This window comes from Battus philenor, unplaced genomic scaffold (assembly GCF_028537555.1).
Source record: "Battus philenor isolate CCGP_79_NKW_IND1 unplaced genomic scaffold, ilBatPhil1.0.hap1 SCAF_6, whole genome shotgun sequence".
In the NCBI taxonomy this organism is placed as follows: domain Eukaryota; kingdom Metazoa; phylum Arthropoda; class Insecta; order Lepidoptera; family Papilionidae; genus Battus; species Battus philenor.
Window position 1 is genome coordinate 8,956,785 of NW_027181726.1, and position 20,423 is coordinate 8,977,207.

At 35.2% G+C, this 20,423-nt stretch overlaps 1 protein-coding gene across 7 annotated transcripts in view; it reads left to right on the plus strand.

Annotated features, from left to right (window-relative positions):
* LOC137930636 (phosphatase and actin regulator 3) overlaps positions 1 to 13,657 on the plus strand; it is a 56,364-nt gene extending 42,707 nt beyond the window's left edge. For 4 of the 7 annotated variants that reach the window (XM_068773946.1, XM_068773952.1, XM_068773950.1 and 1 more), the window contains 9 exons: positions 2,077 to 2,184; positions 3,993 to 4,190; positions 4,943 to 5,156; positions 6,695 to 6,730; positions 8,291 to 8,470; positions 10,851 to 10,978; positions 11,053 to 11,192; positions 11,319 to 11,455; positions 13,297 to 13,657. In XM_068773946.1, coding sequence (XP_068630047.1) covers positions 2,077 to 2,184; positions 3,993 to 4,190; positions 4,943 to 5,156; positions 6,695 to 6,730; positions 8,291 to 8,470; positions 10,851 to 10,978; positions 11,053 to 11,192; positions 11,319 to 11,455; positions 13,297 to 13,312 — 1,157 coding nt within the window. In that variant the 3' untranslated portion in view covers positions 13,313 to 13,657. The remainder of the gene's footprint in view (positions 1 to 2,076; positions 2,185 to 3,992; positions 4,191 to 4,942; positions 5,157 to 6,694; positions 6,731 to 8,290; positions 8,471 to 10,850; positions 10,979 to 11,052; positions 11,193 to 11,318; positions 11,456 to 13,296) is intronic. The other 3 variants (XM_068773947.1, XM_068773951.1, XM_068773948.1) reach the window with 3 other exon arrangements.
* Positions 13,658 to 20,423: the final 6,766 nt, after the last annotated feature.

Genomic DNA, 20,423 nt, shown 5'->3' on the forward strand with positions numbered 1-20,423 from the left:
TTTTAACGCGCTTACGGTTGTGTCGCGTCACTTTACACGGAACGACGAATACAAAATAGAAATCCGCCGCCGACAGAATCTCTTCAGATTGTATAGCTCACGCCGTACCGTCCTTGAAGCCAAACATTTTTTAACAATTTCATCACCGTAGAAAGACGATAAGAATGATAGTTGAACTCATTATCTCTAAGTGCTATTGTTTCTAAAAAACGCCTAAAGGTGAGTCAAAATTTATCGTGAATATTTGTCGTGCTTTTACTATTTTACTTGATTGAGCAAGTATTCTGATCTTAGTTACCGAAATTTTCATTGTGTTATTGATCGAAAACTAGATACTCGAGGAAGTCTTTTTAAACTTTTTACGGGATCCGTAGAAGCATGCTCAGGAACATGATCGTACTTACGTAACGTCTCTGCAAACGACCTCTGAGAGGGGGTGGCTTGGCCAAGGGCGACTGAATCGATCCGATATGCGGCAGGCGCGTCCTTCTCCGTACCCGAGAGCTGTCGCGCAACGACCTCCTCTCTCTTTGTTTAGCTCAGCAAACATCGCTATCAGCTGAATACAATCCGCATGCCTGCCTGCACTGATATATTGCCTTGTAAATATTTAACTTCTCTCATCGTGTATAAGAATATATTCATTAATAAATGTTTTATATTTTTTATAAATAAAAAAGTAATATAGTCCCGTACAAATTTAATCTCGAACGGTGTAATATTATTCACTATATACAATATTAAATGATCTTATAAGCTTATGATATCTCAAGAAATATTTTCGATGTAAATCTATAACTATCTACATTTTTTCCCATATAAATGGAATAATTAGTAAACTTGTTTAAAATCGGATGGGACATAATAAAGTTCTCTTTTTAAAACTATTTGGCGAATATATATTACGCATTAGGCTTTTGAATCTTAGGTTCTAAGAAGTTAGAACAAAGAAAATTGTTCTAATGGACCACCCGATATTTTTGTAAATAAGATCCTTAAACAACTACATTAACCTTCCAAAGGTCATACACGCATAAATCTTTTTTTTAAATAGGTATTATAAACACTTCTTTAAGGAATGCGTAAATAAAACGATTCCGAACGGCGGCGGGCGAGTGGCGCCATCGATGAATGGGAGTAGCGCCGCGTTCGGCCGTCATTCTGCCTATCACCTATTAATAGAATCGTCTGACTCGTTCGGATGCTTTTACTTCGTGCCCGTTTATGTTTTACTACGCATACAGCACGGCCAATATGCACAACAAATTCAAAATGAAAAGATAAACAAAAATAACTGAATGAGAGCTCTTTAATATTTTTTATGGTTTTACAATTTTTTTTTATTGTAATTCAACTACGGTTGCAATATTCTGGTGTATAAAATGGCGTACAAATAGCTAAACCTTATAATCAACGGCTACATCGAACATTACGTGTTTGTTAACGAAACATTGCTTTTGAAATTTTTACTTCACATCAATTATCTACCGCATATTTTGCTCGCCCATTATTACCAACGTCGAAATTAACTTATATCTCACTTTGTGTGCTATAATTATTGATTCGTATGCAATTTCAAGAGATAAAGGAATATTTAGTAATATGGTTTTCTCGTCCTAATGTTTCTGTCCCTAAACAGCAATTACAATCCAAAAACTTTTACATTTGTTTCAACAGACGAGTTTTCAAATGTTTATATTTATTAAGCAAATTAAATTAATTATCCTCGAAATAAAGTCCTGTGTCCCATCATGGAAATAATTAAACGTAGCAAATATTTCGGAGGATTAATGAAAAATTTGATTATTTTATAAGTGAGCTGATAGCGAGTTTTGGCCCGGATCATCATGCGGACCAAATAATTGCTCACCTATTTTATATCACAATAAAAGTAAACAAAGGATGATACATCGCAAACTTTATACAACATTCATCTGTGTGCGTATAGTTCGTGATATTTCTTAAATAGGTTCACGGTCGTTTAAATAAAGTCCATTACTAAGATACTTTGATCGCAAGTCACGAAACGTTGTTACGCTCGAACAAACTAATTCTTAATATGTCTTTTGTTTTCAGAACCAAAGAAAGACAAATTGGAAAACGGTGGCGAACTGGTCAGGCCGGAAAGACCTAATTCTTTAACAGCGGGCAAACTTCCCAGACGAATGTGTTATCAAGGAGATGGTGAGTTGTACTACAAATTTAATGACGACATTTTATAAGCTATTATTAAAACTAGATGCTTTTAATACAAAATAATTACAAGAAATATCAGCTTTGCATAATTCCGCTCCATTTATGGTTACATTCTTAGCTATATATGGTTTGATTTGAAAACATTTATGGTACTTACAGGAACAAGAACTTGTACGTTATTTAAATAAAAACTTGGTATTAAATATAAATGTGTATTGGTTCGTCCCTTGTGTGCTTTTGTCAGCTTGAGAAATATACGTTATGCTTCATATGCATGGAACGTTAAGCAACGAAAGTGTTCATATTCACGATATTTCGTTAAACTGAATGTGCAATACGTGGTTGCTTGGCTATATATTATTTTGCCAAAGTAAATCGTTTCTATTTAGACATTATTTGAAAAAACAAACGTCTAGATATAATCGTACATGTAATTGTAAACGGTTTTGGTCTTAATGAGATTTGGCGATTTTTATTTAAATTATTTTTCAATAACACATACTTATCAAAAATAGTTGGTAAAGAATATTTTTATAACGAATGCTCCAATCAAATGGAAGGCATTCAAGCAGATACCAAAATATGAACTTCCTCGGTTACTTTAACCACCTCCACGATAATCGAAGGCCGTGCTAGCCGTACTCTACTAAAGTTGCTGTAACATACCTTTATGTACGTTGGTACAGTAATATGAATAATTAATAACACAACTAGTTACCTCATATCATAGGTACTGTTCACCGCAACACCCTTGAATTACAAATAAGGGTAACAAACTTATTTTCAAGCAAAGTATCAAATCGTACCGTGTGTTCACTACAACAGTGATCAGATAATCTTAATGAGAATGAATAAATTATTCATTGATTTCTATTATCTTGAAGTTAAATTTGAGAACTTTTTACATTTGTTACATTTTTAAATTTGTTTATAAAGGTTATTTTATTTTCAAATCTAGAGTTTAACATGTAAATATTTTGTATTATAATCGTGAAATTAATTTTGGTGATTAATGTTATCTACATGCAGTAGTATAAATAAATGTATGATTTTAACAAATTAATTATTAGTTAACTTCCTAAATAGATGAGTGAATGCGAGATCCTACCCCCTGTCAGATGGGAACCTTAGTTCTAAAGAGATGTTTCTTAAAGAAATCCGATAATACACGGGTCGTCAGTGAAGCTTGCGACATTGACCGGCATGTGCATTAAATATTAACTTTGCGAAACAATAGCTTGGCCTGTGTATAGTTATTGGCCAAATCCACGCAATAATGACCAGGCATTATAATATTCACACAAATTAGTTTCGTGTGTTATACTGTCACTATATAATTCCATTCAAATTATGACAAGATGGAAAGTAAATTATTTTATACAGTACGACATAATTTAAAATTAATTATTTATTTATTGGTTACTTTGAGAATCTTTGTTTTGATCGTATGTCTTAACAGTTCAACGGGCTAAAGAAATTACAAAATAAGAGTCTACCTTTCAAACATAATTTTTCTGTGGCGGTATTTTAAAATTTGTAGCTTAATGAAAATTGTCTTAAAGCTCCTTACAGAGGTAGTAAGGTTTAGCAAATGCCTCAACAGAATTAGTATTATTTCAAAGATTTTTTAATTAATAACAAACATTTACTGCTCAATGCGGCTCAGAGCAGGTTAACGTGGCTAATTTTGGGATATACCTTGCACCGAGAGTCTATCGGCGGACATAATAATAATAATTAACAGTGTTTTTGATTTATCAATAGAACATCTTTTGTTAATTTTGGTTGTATCGTAGTGAGCGGGTACGGCGGGGCGGGCTTGGGCGCGGGCGAAGGAGACAATTCGCAGCTAATGCTGTCGGAGCTGCCGGAGCCACCCATTGCGGTGTCGGAGATCGGACCCATCCCGCCACCGCCGATGTTCAGCTCGCCCAGTCCTACGCGCCACCACCACCAACATCAGCACGCCCTCACTCACCATCCTCTCTCTGACTGTAAGTTGTATCTTTCACATTACCATTTTTACGGAACCCCTGAAAATCCCCTTCCATTTCTTAGAGGGGACATTATATAAAAAAAATATTTATACTATAATTTTACTTAAACAAAAACCGTAAGCTAGTTTACACATAACAACTTTTTTTATTTCAAAATCACTGGTTATTGTTTTCCTTGCATTACTTTATTTCAAATATCGTATTTTCGTTTTCAACGTCTTGATCGATATTCAATATTAAAATTGGCAACCGCCTTAATTGCTCTCAATACTGTGATCACTGATGATTCAGACATTTATTGTTAATTGTGGTCTATTTTTATCAGAATGATACATGAATTTCTAGATAAACACAGATCATTCTGCCAAACTCAAAATATTTAAATGCTTATATCTTATACAATTACAATCACATATATATTCAAACCAGATTTGTACAATATTTTGGACCTTTTATCCCTTACATCGTCTAGGCGTAGTAGATACAATGTCAATATTTTATTATATCAACTAAACAGTGGGTACATAATCCAATGATATGTTTTGTGGTGAGAAACGATAAAGAGTTACACAAAAATATATTAAAGGTAAATGTAATATTATTATTATTAATTAAAACACGATCACGATCGAATAATTTAGATCGAAATTTAAATTATAATATTTTTAGATTACGTAGATGGTCTATGAATGTACCGAATAATTTTATTGCATTGTAATAATTGTTGTAACTAACGGCGTTATTTTCAGCCGAGGAAGAGGATGAACAGGAGGACGATGAGGTGGAGTCGTCGAACGCGGACACGTCACGCGTGGAGGAGATCCCGCCGAAGGAGCCGTTGTTCAACGCCGTTCCTCTCAAGTCGGCGCTCAAGAAACGGCCCGCGCCCGCCGCCTCGCCCGCCGGCACCCCGCTGGCCACGCCGCTCGCGCCACGACAAGACCACCATCATGCCAGTTTTAAGTTAGTATTATCATTGCAACAATGAACACAACACGCATTCATTTAAGATTCATGTAACAGGAAATGCCATGGATGCCATGGATTTCCTTCCATAAATCGCACTAGGACTCTCCTGTATAGATTTCTGTAACTACCTTCAACAATACACAGTTTTTTGTGCTAAATCTAAAATCTTTTATATATTGGAAGAGACCAGTACACTGTTTTAACATGTTTGATTAATAAATATTTACACAATGCCGACAGAAGGACAAAAGAAAGGTAAATTAATATAAATATAAAACAGTTTATTTAATATATACAAAATAAATTTACTGAAGAAGTAATCCTGTTCAAACCGTTTTCAAACATAAATGAGAAATTATACAGAAATATGTTTTTACAACTATTAGATATGTGTTTATTACTGATATAACTGTGGAATTATTGTTCCTTCAGTCAGCCTTCAGTCGAATTTCATTCGCTTAAAAAATGTATTGTAGTTGCGCCGTGCTTTCGTGTATATCTCCGGTGTAATAAAATATTTCTTTCTCAAGACACGACAACATGGTCTAATCACCTTATGAACAAATCCTTTTAAATTGAGATTAAAATGTTCTGTTGTGAAAAAGCAAAAATTTTTAATGAAAACTGTGCAGCCAATATAGATTTATGCAAAGAAACATTCGAGCTAATTATTTAAATTAAAAAAGTAAAAAACACTAGCGAATTCTAATTAAGTGGCACATTATTGAAGTCACAATAGTTGATCTATTTCATGACCTTCGATAACATTAAATTACCGCTGTACCGCGCCTTAGGACATCGCGGGGAGAGGACCGAGAAAAAGAAAGAGCAGACGTTACAGACCCCTTTTGTTGCATCTCTTTAATTATAAAAACAATGTGTAAAAACCGTATGTATTTATGATTACGTTTCGCTCAATAACTTCATTCATATCGATTTTAGTTTATATTCGATTTATTAAATTCATAAATATTGTATTGGTATAAAGGAAAACGCGAATACAGTTGCCAGTAGACACACGATTAGTATTTGGAACGGTTTTACCTATCTACCAGATACGAAATTTAATTCGCATCGAAATCTCGAGATATGTGTGGACATGTACATTCATTTCCATTTCGTGTAAGGCTGCTGCAATATTCTGTGAGTTCTCAGCTATAATTTTTTTATTAAAATTTTAACAAGGATTTAATAAATATTGGTTAGTTTATATTGGTAGGCCAACACCGTATATATTAAATTTTCTGCATAACTCCTTGGGTATTATCCAGAGCGCTACAAGCTGAGCTGCCTCCTTTGATCTTTGTGATATCATGTATAATAGAAGAATCTGTAATTATTAGTACTACTTCAAAAAGACAATAAAATTGTTTTTATATTAAAATAATTATTAGTCAGTAAATCAGCAATCAAAATTTTCTAAATTTATGTATTCATTTTAAAATTATTGTTATGTATTAAAGACTGCATACATGTTCATTGTGGGCATACATGTGAAATTTAAACGTTTATTTTCACCATGCGCTGCCTAGCAGACGGCCGCCGCCCAAACCGAGGATTCGCATATGGTAACGATCCCATAAATTATGTCAATGTTGTTGAATACGCCATCGCCCAGAGACCTTCCGACGGTCCGCTTGCCTTCAACCATGCATCGTGCATCGCACGCTTCCGAACCTATCAATCCGAAATAGATACCAAATCAATCTGTGCCTATGCATAATGTACAACCAGCACTGATAATACAACTACCTTGAAAGTTTGTCACATTAACATCTCTTACTAACTTACACGATGAATCAAATTAGATAACCAACAAATGTCGTAACGTGTGATTGTGATACATTTATGTATATGTATGTATTTCCGCAACATACTACTGTTTGGTACTTAAACATTGACTGCTCTTTATATTGCTCTTACATATTGATACCGCTGTGTTGCATGCAAGTGTATTGTACAATGTGAACCTCGTAAGTAATGAATAGAAGTGTTTATGTGAACATTTGAAGTTTAGACCGTTACTTCCTATATATATTCTCTTACCTTGGTATCAGAATTTCACTCATTGCTTGTAGATAAAGAAACGATTTGATGTTAAAAATGGCGTGTCGAGACGCATAACCATTGGCATGACTGCGTCACGCACGTTTGCTTGGCTGTCGAACGAGAAACGTTTCCAATTAAATAAAAAAAAAAAATATGAACTTTCTTTAAAAAGGTCTATAGACTCGCTTAGAACAAATAAAACTAAGATCCCTACTATATAATATTGACTATTAGTGTGATAGTTCAACTACGTTACCAACTAGACCTATATAATCTATCATTTTAAAATTTAAGTAATATTATTTAAATAGTGCTTATGTCTTCGAATTCGCTCAGATTAGAACATTATATTTAGTCACGTTTCAATAACACGATGCCTTGGAGTTATATACTCAATATTTAGCAAAGCACACCAGAAGCAGATGCATTAAAATCATACAATCAACCGTTATAACAATTGAAAATACTGATGCACCTGCTTATTTAAGGTGTGGACAGCATTCACAACATAATAGTATGTCAATATACGATGGCTTATACACTCAACTCTTATACGCGGATATGTTTCATAGAAAACCTGCAAAAAAATATACATAAGTACGTGTGTGTGTGGTTCATTTCAGACCATGTTCCACAGTTTCAAAGAAATTGTGCAAAGGAAGTAATAATAAAATCGATATGACATAAATATTTTTATAAAACGAGAACAATTCAATCTTATCACAAAAAAATTAAAACTAGTGTGTAGTGAATTAAATCCAAAATTAAGTACAAAATAATTAAAATGCAACTAAAATCAATTTTCCAATTATTCATCGCTATTCGATCGCGTGTACGGTTGTTGCGGATTGAACCAAAATCGGCGGTTATGGTCTTCCCCCAATTTCCAGCAAAAAAATAGCTTTGTAGCAAAATTTTTTTAAGTATTCGTACTAGAACAAAAAACATCGTATATAATAATTGTGTTTTTTATTGGTGAACCGCATTATTTTAAAATCATGTAATAAAAGAGTTGGGTGTATTTAAGCAATGAACAAGTATTTTGGAGAGTGAGTGACGTTGTGATTGGTGGGATACAGCAGCCGGCCGGTGCGCGTGGGCAACGCGGTGGAGAACAAGGAGAACGCGCGCCCGTGGGAGGGGGAGCACCGCGACGAGTACTCGTCTGAGTCGGAGCGCGTCGCCGCCAAGCTGGCGCGCAAGGAGAGCCTCAACATCAAGCTGGCGCTGCGGCCCGATCGACAGGAGCTCATCAACAGGTAAATTCACAACTCATTCTTGTCAGCTAATAGACGCCGCCTACTGCACGGCTCATTCCTCCCCCAAACATCATCACAATTCTTCTTGCCCCTCTTCGCATTCAAGAAATTCGAAGGTGGTCCACCTAATGAGGGGCTTACCTAGGCCGCATCTACCGGTTCGTGGTCAACACTCGCGAACCTTTTGCCCCCAACAGTCGACATCTGCACGAATGATGTGTTCTGCCTTCTGACATTCTAGGCGAACAATTCTTCAAGCAAAATCAAGTTTTTGTTTCTTCTGCGGATCTCATTTCTGAATCGATCAGAATGTTAATACAGAAGTTTAACACGCTAAAAGTACTATAATGACGATTCCTCTTCCTATGTGAATTCAATCAGAAAAAAGACAAATGAATCCATGTCGATCGTTATTAGGATGAGAATACGCTCTTTTACTAGCTGTCACCTTTCTTGAAGGAGGTTAGTTCGCACTCGCGGCACCGTTAGCAGATGTGGCGATGTACACATTAATACCTAATACATAAAGTTGGAAACGATAATAGGTGCATCAGATGCACCCTCGAGCATGAGACTTTATTTGGAGCCTAAATAATCGCGTTACAGTCGAGCACAATCCTAACCAGCACCTTCTTTAAGGCTTTCATAGTGTTAAAATTCGCAAAACTTTGTACCAAGCGAAGCAGAATTGCTAAATTTTGTTCTATCCATTGATAATTTGATCACTCACGTACGACATCAAAAATACTAGAAAAAAACAATTTCGTAGAAACAAGTATCAAGTTAAGCTCTTATATAATTACATCGTACAACTTGGTATAAAGCAACGGGGACTGTCATCGCCTTCTGATCTGAGAGCCCACAACAAACTCAGTTTATTACAATAAAGTAGTTAAACCAGTTGTATAATAAAAGAGATTCTCTAAGTAATAACAGAAAAATAATCACTGTATATTGGAGTCTTTGCTCCTATTTTATGAACTTTTTAAAATTTTAGATGTGTCACTATAATTTTTTTTTTGTAAAAGCGAAGACAGTTGCCTACCAAATAGTTACAAGTTAAATAGAACCTAAATACATGTAGTACAAGCTTGTTTTTATTGTTAACTATACAGGGAACAAAGATTTCACAAGTAACATAGAGTGACTCATGCACTCAGCACATGTACTCTGAACAATAAGAACGTAAACCGGTGTGCTGTCCGAAAAGTTTTTACATTTATGAAATTAAAAAAAGGAGGAAAAATATAATACAAAATAAATGTGTTCGGAGATCTATTTTAACGAATTGTTATTAATTCAAATGTAACTAAAATTCTGAGGAATGCAATTATCGTGTGTCACCTTGAACGACAAATTTCAAGCCCGCGCCGCACTGTAGTGTTGTGGCGGCGAATAGTAATTTAACGCGTGCGGAGTTGCGCAACTGATGACCCTGTTAGTTACATTAGGTTACCGCCGTGTCGTACTCCGGCACCCTGTTTATAAATATCTACCGTGTGGCAGTGAATTAAGACTACGCGTTTTCCCGCTGACACACGACCGCAGCCGTTGGCTTGATACTGGGTCTCATGCATTTAGTTCAGGAGAGCTCTCTGAAAATTTACATGTCTGTTAAATATAATACAAACATATCAAATATTAACTATGCTCAATTTTACTCCACAATCGTTTCTCAAGCAATTGCACGGTATTACAAAATTGTTCAATTTATCATGGATTGAGAAAGTTTTGCAACTCTGGTTAAACAATCTGAACATTGAAAAAGAATTTGAATTGTAAAAGAAATTTTACTGAACCCCGGGATAAAGAGCAATTCGTAATTAAATATAAATGTAGGACATTTAAGTTGTAGAAATATTTCTTAATGGCAGTCATTTAAATGCAAAATTTACAATGTTCAGCTTCGTGCCCGCTGACCGCGGTGAACGCCTGGGAGTTTTATTTTAGTCCGCACCGTCAATCGTCGCACATTGTTGTCAAATTTGCTCTTCTTCCTGCTTCTGAGAGTATGATCTTGACAATGAATATTTTTTCTCATTATGTTTTGTGGCTCTGTAGTAATAACAGGTGTAGCTCGTACAAAATAGAAATATGTATTTCATAACTATAGGATTATTATTTGATTTGTTTTAATTATTAGCAATTGCATATTTGGTGTGCGGCTAAGATCCTGTTCTGTTCTTTATTATTATGAAATCGGTTACAAATTCTATATAGCTGGGCGGTTGGCAGCGCTTTCGTAAGTGAAGCCAATAAATACATTTCTACAATATGTATATCGTTTGATTATGAGCGTCGTGGTACTGTGTTGATAATAATGATTTAGTTACATTAAACAATTTCTTGGTTAACTGTCATGAATAACGTTATTGTGCAGAAACATTTTAGTGGTGCAAAGTGAACACGAGAGGCAGGAATCGTGGGAGGCAATCGGCGCACGGCTGATACGTCGGCTGTCCATGCGGCCCACCGCTGAGGAACTTGTCGAGAGAAATATACTCAAAAGTGAGTGCTTGCTTGCCTTACGATCGCAACGTCTTACAATGAAATTAAAAACTAATCGTTGTGTAAATTTAAAGGTCAATCTCCCGCCGAGGAGAAGAAACAGAAGGAGGAGAAGAAACGTTACTTGTTGCGCAAACTCAGTTTTCGACCCACCGTCGACGAACTAAAGGAAAAGAAAATCATTCGTTTTAGTGACTACATTGAGGTGACTCAGGTATGTTTGGATACATTTTTAACACCTCTTTAAGTAAGAAATAGACAAATTATAGAAAGAATTTAAGATGTCTCGTGATGTTTTCAATCAATTGCGATGCAATGAAATGACAACGCTCTGCTGCAGGCTCACGACTACGACCGTCGCGCGGATAAGCCGTGGACGCGCCTGACGCCGCGCGATAAGGCCGCCATCCGCCGCGAGCTCAACGAGTTTAAAAGCTCCGAGATGGCTGTTCATGAGGACAGCAAACATCTCACCAGGTATTACTTGTTAATGCATATTAAAATCTAGTTTCTTACTTAGGGCATCATTAGCAGTTCACCGTCGCTCCGCGAGCAACGGCGAAGACAAAGCTCGGAATTTCTCTACAAGATCGAATCAGTAACGAGGAGATTCATAGATAAACAAAAGTAACCAAAATAGCCCGCCATATTGGCAAGTTAAAGTAGCAGTGAGTAGGCCGAATAGCGCCTAAAACAAATTGCCACTGGAGCTTGGAGTTGTGGAATGAAGGCCACGAACCAGCAAGCGCAGCGTTGAAAATCCATCCTTAACACGTTGAATGCCATGGGGGTCACCAGTGACCGGCGCGCTCGGAATGATAAAAATATATATAATTCCAATAAATGACAATACTTATATTTTTTATTATTATCATGGTTGTTGTAGTGATGTGCGGAAATGAATGCAGTATGAAACATCTGAAAATAATTTAATTTATACATGAAATATACTTTTATTATGCGCGTACGTTCCGATGTGTCGTATTGAAGCATTCTAAACAAAGAAAGGGTTAACCATCACAGTCTTCACATTATGTTCCGTCATCTTCAAATTCGCTTAACCATATCTATTTCAATTCGACGGCGACGTATTGAAGATGGTATCATCAAATCAGATGAACTGCTCGAGGAACTTTCTTCACTGTCTGATAACACTCGGCATCGTTTGGAAGGACTTGGTAAAAATATATTGTCATTTGAATTGCTTGACGTGGAATCTTCATATGAAATCATAATTATATGGGCAAACTAAAAAATTAGATAGGAGATACGAAATGCCTGATTGGTAACACTTTCGAAAAGAATAAAATCGTGAAACTATTTCTCAACAACGCGAAGAAACAATATGAGATAAATGACGATTGCATATTTTCAATTGTCTATTTTTGAGATATTGTTAGAAGTCGCGCGAAATCGGACTCCAGCGCCACGGGGTCACCGGTGACACCCGTCGCAATTAACATACCAAACATAGTTGTATACTGTAACTTATCCATTGCAGATAATATTTCGATATTATATGTATCGCATAATAGAAAATTCATCGTGGCGCTGCAGACAATTCCTCTAAAATTGGCGTGGCATTCAACTTGTTAAGAGAGATGGACAGATGATCTCGTTAAGGTCTTGGGAAGAAGGATGCATGCCGCTTCCAACTATTCTTATTAAAATTTTTGGGGTAGGCTTATGTACAGCAAAACGTCTTGTGACTGAAAAAAAAAGATTATTTATTTGAATATTTAAACCTGGGTCCATTTACTTTTACGGTACAAATTTTGTCTACAAGTTCTAGCGTTACATATGTAACTCTTCCGCTAATACTCAGCCACAGTAGCGATTAAATTTTATGAAGTCAAATGTTCTTCCGCTTCTCAAAATTAAAAGTATCATAATATAAATAGCTTTATAAAAATATTTAGTAAAAACTTATGTACAGGATGATTGGTTACAGGTATAAAAGCTCTAAAGAGGTGACCATGTAGTTCAGTTATTGTCAATTTATGTATGGTACACCATATCGAAAAATCAATGATTTCAGAAATAATAAATAACGTATTATCGTTAAGTCCACCGTAAAAGAGTCAAAAATATGTTTCATAATTTGATGAAGCTTTTTAGCCTATACATATTTAGTTATCAGTGGCTCCAACTTTATTCTGCGTATTGAATAAATATTTTGAAAGTGAGAATTTTCGCACATCATTGTTTCTGATTGTACCGAATCGATTTTAATTCAAGCTTTCTTGCGGCCAAAACTTCTATTAAGTTATGTATAAGAACAGTGTATAAGCTATTTAAATGGTTGTTTTGTATTACAGATTCCATAGACCATGACGGCTGTGCCTTAGAGCCGGACTAGACCGCGGCGAAAGGCCGCGTGGCTGAGCGCAGCTCGGAGTCTCTAGTGTTCGCTGCTGCCACTCATTGCCACTTGCCGCTGTTAGCTGCCATAGGCCACAGCTGCCTCTGGCTGCCACCGGCCGCCACACCGTCACCGGCCGTAAGTCGCCGCAGCACTGTCCCATTTCGCGGCGGCTTGACGCACCTTCTGTTCGCTACGGTCGTGGCCGCACCTGTGATCTTAATTATATTGACTTCTTTCGGCTTTCGAAAGATTCGTATGCAATAAATTTTACCACAAGGCATCGGAGAAATGTCGAGTCATTACAACTTATATCATACCGCCGTTTCGAAGTTACATTTTGTATGCGTGTACCTAGAGTGCAATTTTGTTTTTAATTTACCTTTTTATTACATTGTAGTTTTATCGAGTACAATTTATTATGATTATCTTAATGTTCTTTATAAGTTGGCGTATCTTAAGCGTACCTAAACATTCTTTTAATTGACCTTCTCGTAAGGTTAGTGATACTGATGATTGTGGTGGAGATTAGAATTGTTAAAGCTCCGTGAGATTTCGAATGAGTACGTTTAGTGTGAGGCGTATCTTACTTAGGGTGTTACGTAGACTTGTGATTTTTTTCTTATATTGCTAGCTTGTAGCCGTGTAGTTGTTTAAGCAAAATCAAATTGTCATATTTATTTCATATTTTCAGTCACACAAATATTTTGGGGTTACAGTTCGATATTTATGTCGTACTGAAAGTGTTCATTATGACTTTTCTCACGTGATAACGCTACTTACTGGGATCAAAGTACATCAATTTAGAAGATCTAACCGGGAAATCAAATGTTACAAATATTTCGTTGCATAGATTTGCTTCTTCCGAGATACTACCACAGATTTTCACTGTTTCTAAGACACGTTTGTTGTGCTTTAATAGATGAACAACTTACGAATATAACTTAGGTAGTGAATTCTGCATTTTGAGCTTTTATCTAAATTGTTTTTTTTTATCAAATGTAGCAAAACTAATAGGTGTTATATTTGTTTAATGGTTTTTAAACACGCATAAGTTTTATTTTTTGACTTTTAAATGTTAAACTCTAAGCTCTCGCGTAATGAAGCGCTGTCGGTGCTATCGGCTTTCATTATCTTTCAAATTGCCGTTTGAAGTAACCTATGTCATTCTATATAGCATCGTAAATAATTATTACGACAATTTATATGTTATCTGTTGACTGTTTTCTACATTATAAAATAAAAAATGAGCAATAACTCTTTGCGTTGTGTACTTTTTAAAGACGTGATTTGATACCAAATATAGCACTTATTACTTGTACAATATCTTGTGTACCGATATAGAATACGAGCTTTACATAAAAATATTGTTATGTTACCTCAAATTACGTATGTGTATCATATCTGTTTGCGTCATTTGATATAGAAAGTATATTTTTATAAGCGGACAAAATTACAATACTACTCTATAGAAATTGATAGTTACGATTGCGTGTGAAGGCGAAAGAAATTTTCCTGTGAACGTTAATGCAATAGAACTGGACCGATAATACAAGTACAGGAATAAACAGTGATCAAGACGCTGTAATACGATAGTTACACAGACTGTGACACTAACCTAGTTTCAGGCCACACAGAGCGTGCCAATCGGAAATTACATTCACACGTCTTAAGTGATAGTGTAATGCGTAGTAATACAGTTATCAATACACACATATACTAGAATGAAAGAATGTCGACCAAAATTTTGATAATCCCACAAGTAAATTTCCATTGCGTGGGGTACACAACCGTTTGATAAAGGTTAACTGTAATAAGGGTGGACTCAACACAACTTGACTGGGGAATAGGCTGTTGTTTCATACTGTAATGAACGGCTCAGCCACGTAACGATACGAGACAAGCAAAGCTAGCGGGAACAACTTGTTAATCAACTTGTCGCTCTAACTTAAGACTAGATAAGTAATCAAAGTTGAACGAAGTGTCACGTTAAAGATTAATTAATAATCGTTATATTTCTGTAAAGCTGTAGCAGATTAATAATAAAATAAATATACGCCTATGAGATTAAATAATTTCAGTATAGATGGTATGTTACACTATAACGAAATCACTATATATCGACACAATAATATAATGCTTAGAGCGGTCAGAATCCCGAATTCAGTTCTATTATTTTTTTTAATTATGTTATATGAGGTGATCGAGTTTTAAGCGAATGTTCGGAATACTGAAGCGCGGACGGTTTTTTGAGAAAGTTTGTATAATGAGTTAATTAATTTTGTATATTATCTTTTTAAAGTATAGTTCGTTTTCAATAAGGTGCCATTTTATGATGTATCTAAATTCATATTGTATGGTAAACATTCATTTAATATTTTCCATTGCAAGTAGAACAATTATTTAAATAATGTACACGTTTAGGTACAGTCGCTTATAATTCCAGTGACGTGATGGACTTGCACTCGTGCTCTTGTCGGAGCACCGAGCGTTGCTGAACGGGAGTCCAAAAGTGATGTTGATGATGACCTAAATGGTTATTCTCGAGACCATTCCATTGTATAATAGAGTGGAAGCCAAAATGACGACTTATTTTTCTAAATGATTTTGTTAGATTTGCAATTAAAACATAAAGATAGGTAAAGTAGCGGTTTATCGATATTGTAATAAGATAATCAAATTTCCAAAGATCTAAGGCTCAACTAAATTCCTTTAGCTAGTTCGCTTCAATCACGGCCATAGCTTCTTCGGATCTACGCGTCCTGCTGACATTTGGTTTGTAAACGATTACAATCCGGGAATGAAACCTGTTCATCGTACATCACTCAGCTTATTTATATACCTAATTACCATAAAATGTGATAAGACTTTTTACGTTGTAACTTTTGTAATTGATAAGTAAGTACATTACAGTTTCCATTTTTCAGAGTTAAAAGTCTTTTTCGAATGCTAAATGGTGCTATCAGTTAGCATTATTGCATTATTTGCATTGTAAGTGTTCGTTGGATTCCTTCTTAGAATATGTTAGTAGGGAATATTTTATAAAATTGAAATTTGCATCTTCCAATTATGAAAACAAATTTGTGTATTTATAATAAAAACTGTGTTTTGTTTGGCACATGATATTTTTAGGATCGGACGATTAGTAGTAAAATGTTATGAGAAATTTAAGTAAATATGTTGAAACATTCAATATGATGTTTTTTTACATTGGTACGCGGAAATTTTTTAAAGTTTATAACTTAAACGTGAAGCGCCCATTAAACGACTACTGTATATATTTTTATTATGTAAATTGTGGAATCTCTTTTTATTTCCATTTATCTTTTTATGCTACTAGAAATTACAACTGCTATCTTCAGTAATATATTTACTGTTGCTTTTTTAATCGTGTAAATTATTAATGACATGTTGTAATAAGTATGTAATGATAGCCATACAATTTATTTGTTTTATATAACATAAGTCTGTAAATACTATGATGATTATACATTAAGTTTTATACTCAATTGTTTTTGTTTCATCTCCAGTTCCTCCCCACACACACACGCGCACACTTATTTTTATCTATTAAACTTTTAACTACTACAAAAAATGTATAGTAAAATAAATTGAATCTGTCAATACATAAACTGTAAAGAAATATACTAATTAAATTTTATTTATAATGTGCGCATTACGAATTGCTTTTTTTTACTTAAAATATTAAACTTAGAAATAAATAGTGTTTGAATTATTATTTTACTCGCTTGTTGTATTTTAGTCCAAGTTTCTTGCAATTCGTCTACATCTTGCACATATTAACGTTTCCACTTTGCTGAAAACAATTTATCGAACATTTTTTACATTTTGACGGATCAAACCATCAACCCATCTAAGCAAATAAGTGTAAGAGTGGTAATAGGGCCAGATTTGGGAAGTACCTGGAAAATTTTTGAATTTTATCTACTTTTCATTTCCCGTTTACACGACGCAATAATTCGTAGAATTTCATAGAAGCAATTTCCATCTGCTCGCGCTATTAACTACCTTCGTGACAAATGAATTTATGATTTCACGTAGCTGATTAGAATAATGTTAACAAACGCTCTATTGCTCGATTCATTAGTTTTTGTGTATCTTCTTTTTCTAACAATGTTTGCAATTACAAACAATGCTGGATCATGAGGCAGCCGTGCCTTTGCCCTAAGTAAAACATCACAGTAAAACTAAAATATTTTTAAAAATACATATTTTGCATGTGTGTATAAATATAAAAAACTTTTTTTTTTTTTCGAATCATTTCTTTACAGTTATTTATTGTGTAACTGCTTTTTATAACAATTTTTTTATTTGCATTAAATTTGTATATCAAAGGACACCAAATTTCTTTTTTTCCCAGGGCGCTCAAAACCTATTTTCTAAAAACCTTTATTACACACAAAAATATGAGAGTTTACTAGAGTTACTTTTCAAACTCAAAAAACTATCGTATACAACATGTTCAGGGATACAAATATTTATCTTAAGCTTGTCGATATTATGTCCACACTACCGATATACTTACATGCAACTTACATACTTACTTATGTATATCCTACACTTTGATGATACAACAAAATTGGTCAGTGAGCAAAATTATGGAAAAAATGTAAAGTAAATTACAATAGCAGTTCTTAAAATTTCCCTCTATTTCAAGGGTTGAACGCGTAGAACACCTTGAGTAAGGTGTTATTCTAAGTGCACTTGTACAATTATATAGAAAAATATAGTTCATCTACGGATTAAAACATTTTCTATAGCAGCTCTAAATTCGTACCGCGAATATATCCGACGAACGAAAATAACCGACATAGCACAACTGATTTGCAAGTTGAAGTGACATTGTGCAGACAACATAACACGCAAAACAAATAGCCGCTGGATACTTGAAAGTTCAGCAGCACCTACAGACGACCTGGTTAAGATCGTAGGAAGAAGTTGGACGCAGTTGAAGCGATGCTATGGTAAATCTATGAAGGGAGGCCACGTCCAGCTGCGGACGTATTATGACTGAAAAGATAATGATCCAAATATAGATACTTCTTTCTTTCTTTTTATTATGTGGTTTCATTTACACTGATAGTGCTAATTGACACATAGGTCATCGAACCGACACTAATTATTGCCTTTGCATGTATGATGAAAAAGGCCCTTGTATCAAAATACCTATTAGGTAATAAACAAAAATATTATCCAGCTGCTACAAAAGACTTTTTTCAGATCAGTTATAATGGAATATATATAGAGACAGAACACAATCAACAATTATATGAAATTTACCTATCCAGTGGGCGTTTTTTTTTTGCATTTACGTGGGCGGAAGCATGCCGGGGCACGACAGGTTATTCTTCCATAATCGCTTTAGCCTCACGGAGACTTTTTTGCTTAAATCCATACCTCCGGTGGCTACGCCGTCCACGAGGAACGTGTATCTCATACTCTTTCTCTAAAATGCCTTGCGTTGCGTATTTTTCTTCACGACATCTTCACCTAACGCGGGCAATGGATGCCCACGTTTCATCAAGGAAGATGTTCTGTGGGCAGTCAAATTAAAGTTTAAAAATTTAGTTTTTATCTGATCACCGACAAATTAAAGGTGAACTAAGATCGTGTATTTCAGCCTTCTGCTCGCTAAATGTGACGACAAAAATTCTATTATTGTACTACCAAATCGAATATGAGCGCCGCCACTGATAGCGTTAACGGCGGACTAAGGGAACAGAGCTGCCGATATTCTTCCCCATTCTGCCGCACGGCATACCTAAGGCGCGGTACAGCGGTTTCACTTGCAATACAAAACACTGTAGCAGTTATGTGTGTGGCATCTCATTTAAGCTAGCCAAAAATAGTAATAAAAATTGTTTCTCTTATTAAATGTAAAACAAGATTTACTTAGCAAAGAGAAAGTGTTGAAAACTAGGAATTAAACCTGTAGTGTACGATCAAAACAAGATAATGTGTTTTAAGACACATACTCATGTTAATCGTTTGTCTGTTGGCGTTTACAGCTTCACAGAGCTTAAAGTAGCAGAGTCCTGGAGGTGGTCATCTGCGACCACTTTACAGTAAATAAGCACGAGAGCTCCATCAGGAGCCACGACCAATTTTGTTTCACCAGTTATTTAAACGGATAAAAAAAACTCTTGAGAAGGGAGGATTTCGGCTATCACTCAATAGGTGTTTAGCATTATAGCTCAAGGGTACCCAAGAAAGCTGAACCACGACTTATTTGGTTGCTATTATCTTTTTCCAGAGAATTTGTGCAGCTAACTTTATAATTCGGAAAGGTTACACTGGGCAACTCTTTAGTAAATAATAATGGAAAACGTACTTACTATACTTACGTATGTAGTAGTTCATCCTCGCAAATGAGTAATGGTGTTTGTACTGGCTGTGAAGCTGTTCATTTTAATTTGGAGCTATTATTGGTTATTGTCAAATCATCCGAGATACTTAGGACGTATTACAGAATTCGGAGAGTGCGTCGCATGAATTTCTCTGAAAAGATCAGTTGGTAAGTGAGGACACAATTAACAGGTTTGTTTGATTGACCAATGAGCCGAAGTAGTAGTAGTAGTAGTAGTAAAAAAATTGGCAAAGGTAGACCCAGATCTACATAAAAGTTTTCTTTGTACATTAACGGTCTAGCACTAACGAACGCGTACATGCTCGAGCATAGTACTGATTATTAGTACCTTATAGGCAAGCAACATTCTACTATTTTATAAACTAAGATTTAATAGAAGTACTAAGCTGTATGAAGGCGGCCATATTGGTAACTGATATGATATGCAGACTAAAGTTGGCTGTAAAAGACAAAATCTAAACATGTGAATTTGCCAAGGAACGAAGAGATTTATCAGCGAGATGAGACTAGGGGATCTCATATGGAAGCTTTTCTACGGGATACGAAGAATTCTTTTTTATGGGATTTTTTCGGTGCAATTTTAAGAACCAGCGTTCTAAGACGATGACTGCGGTGTGGAGGCCTTGACCGTGTCGGATTTTGTACCCGATGTCGTTATCATTACTATCTGTGTTGTAGTTACAATGATTTTACAA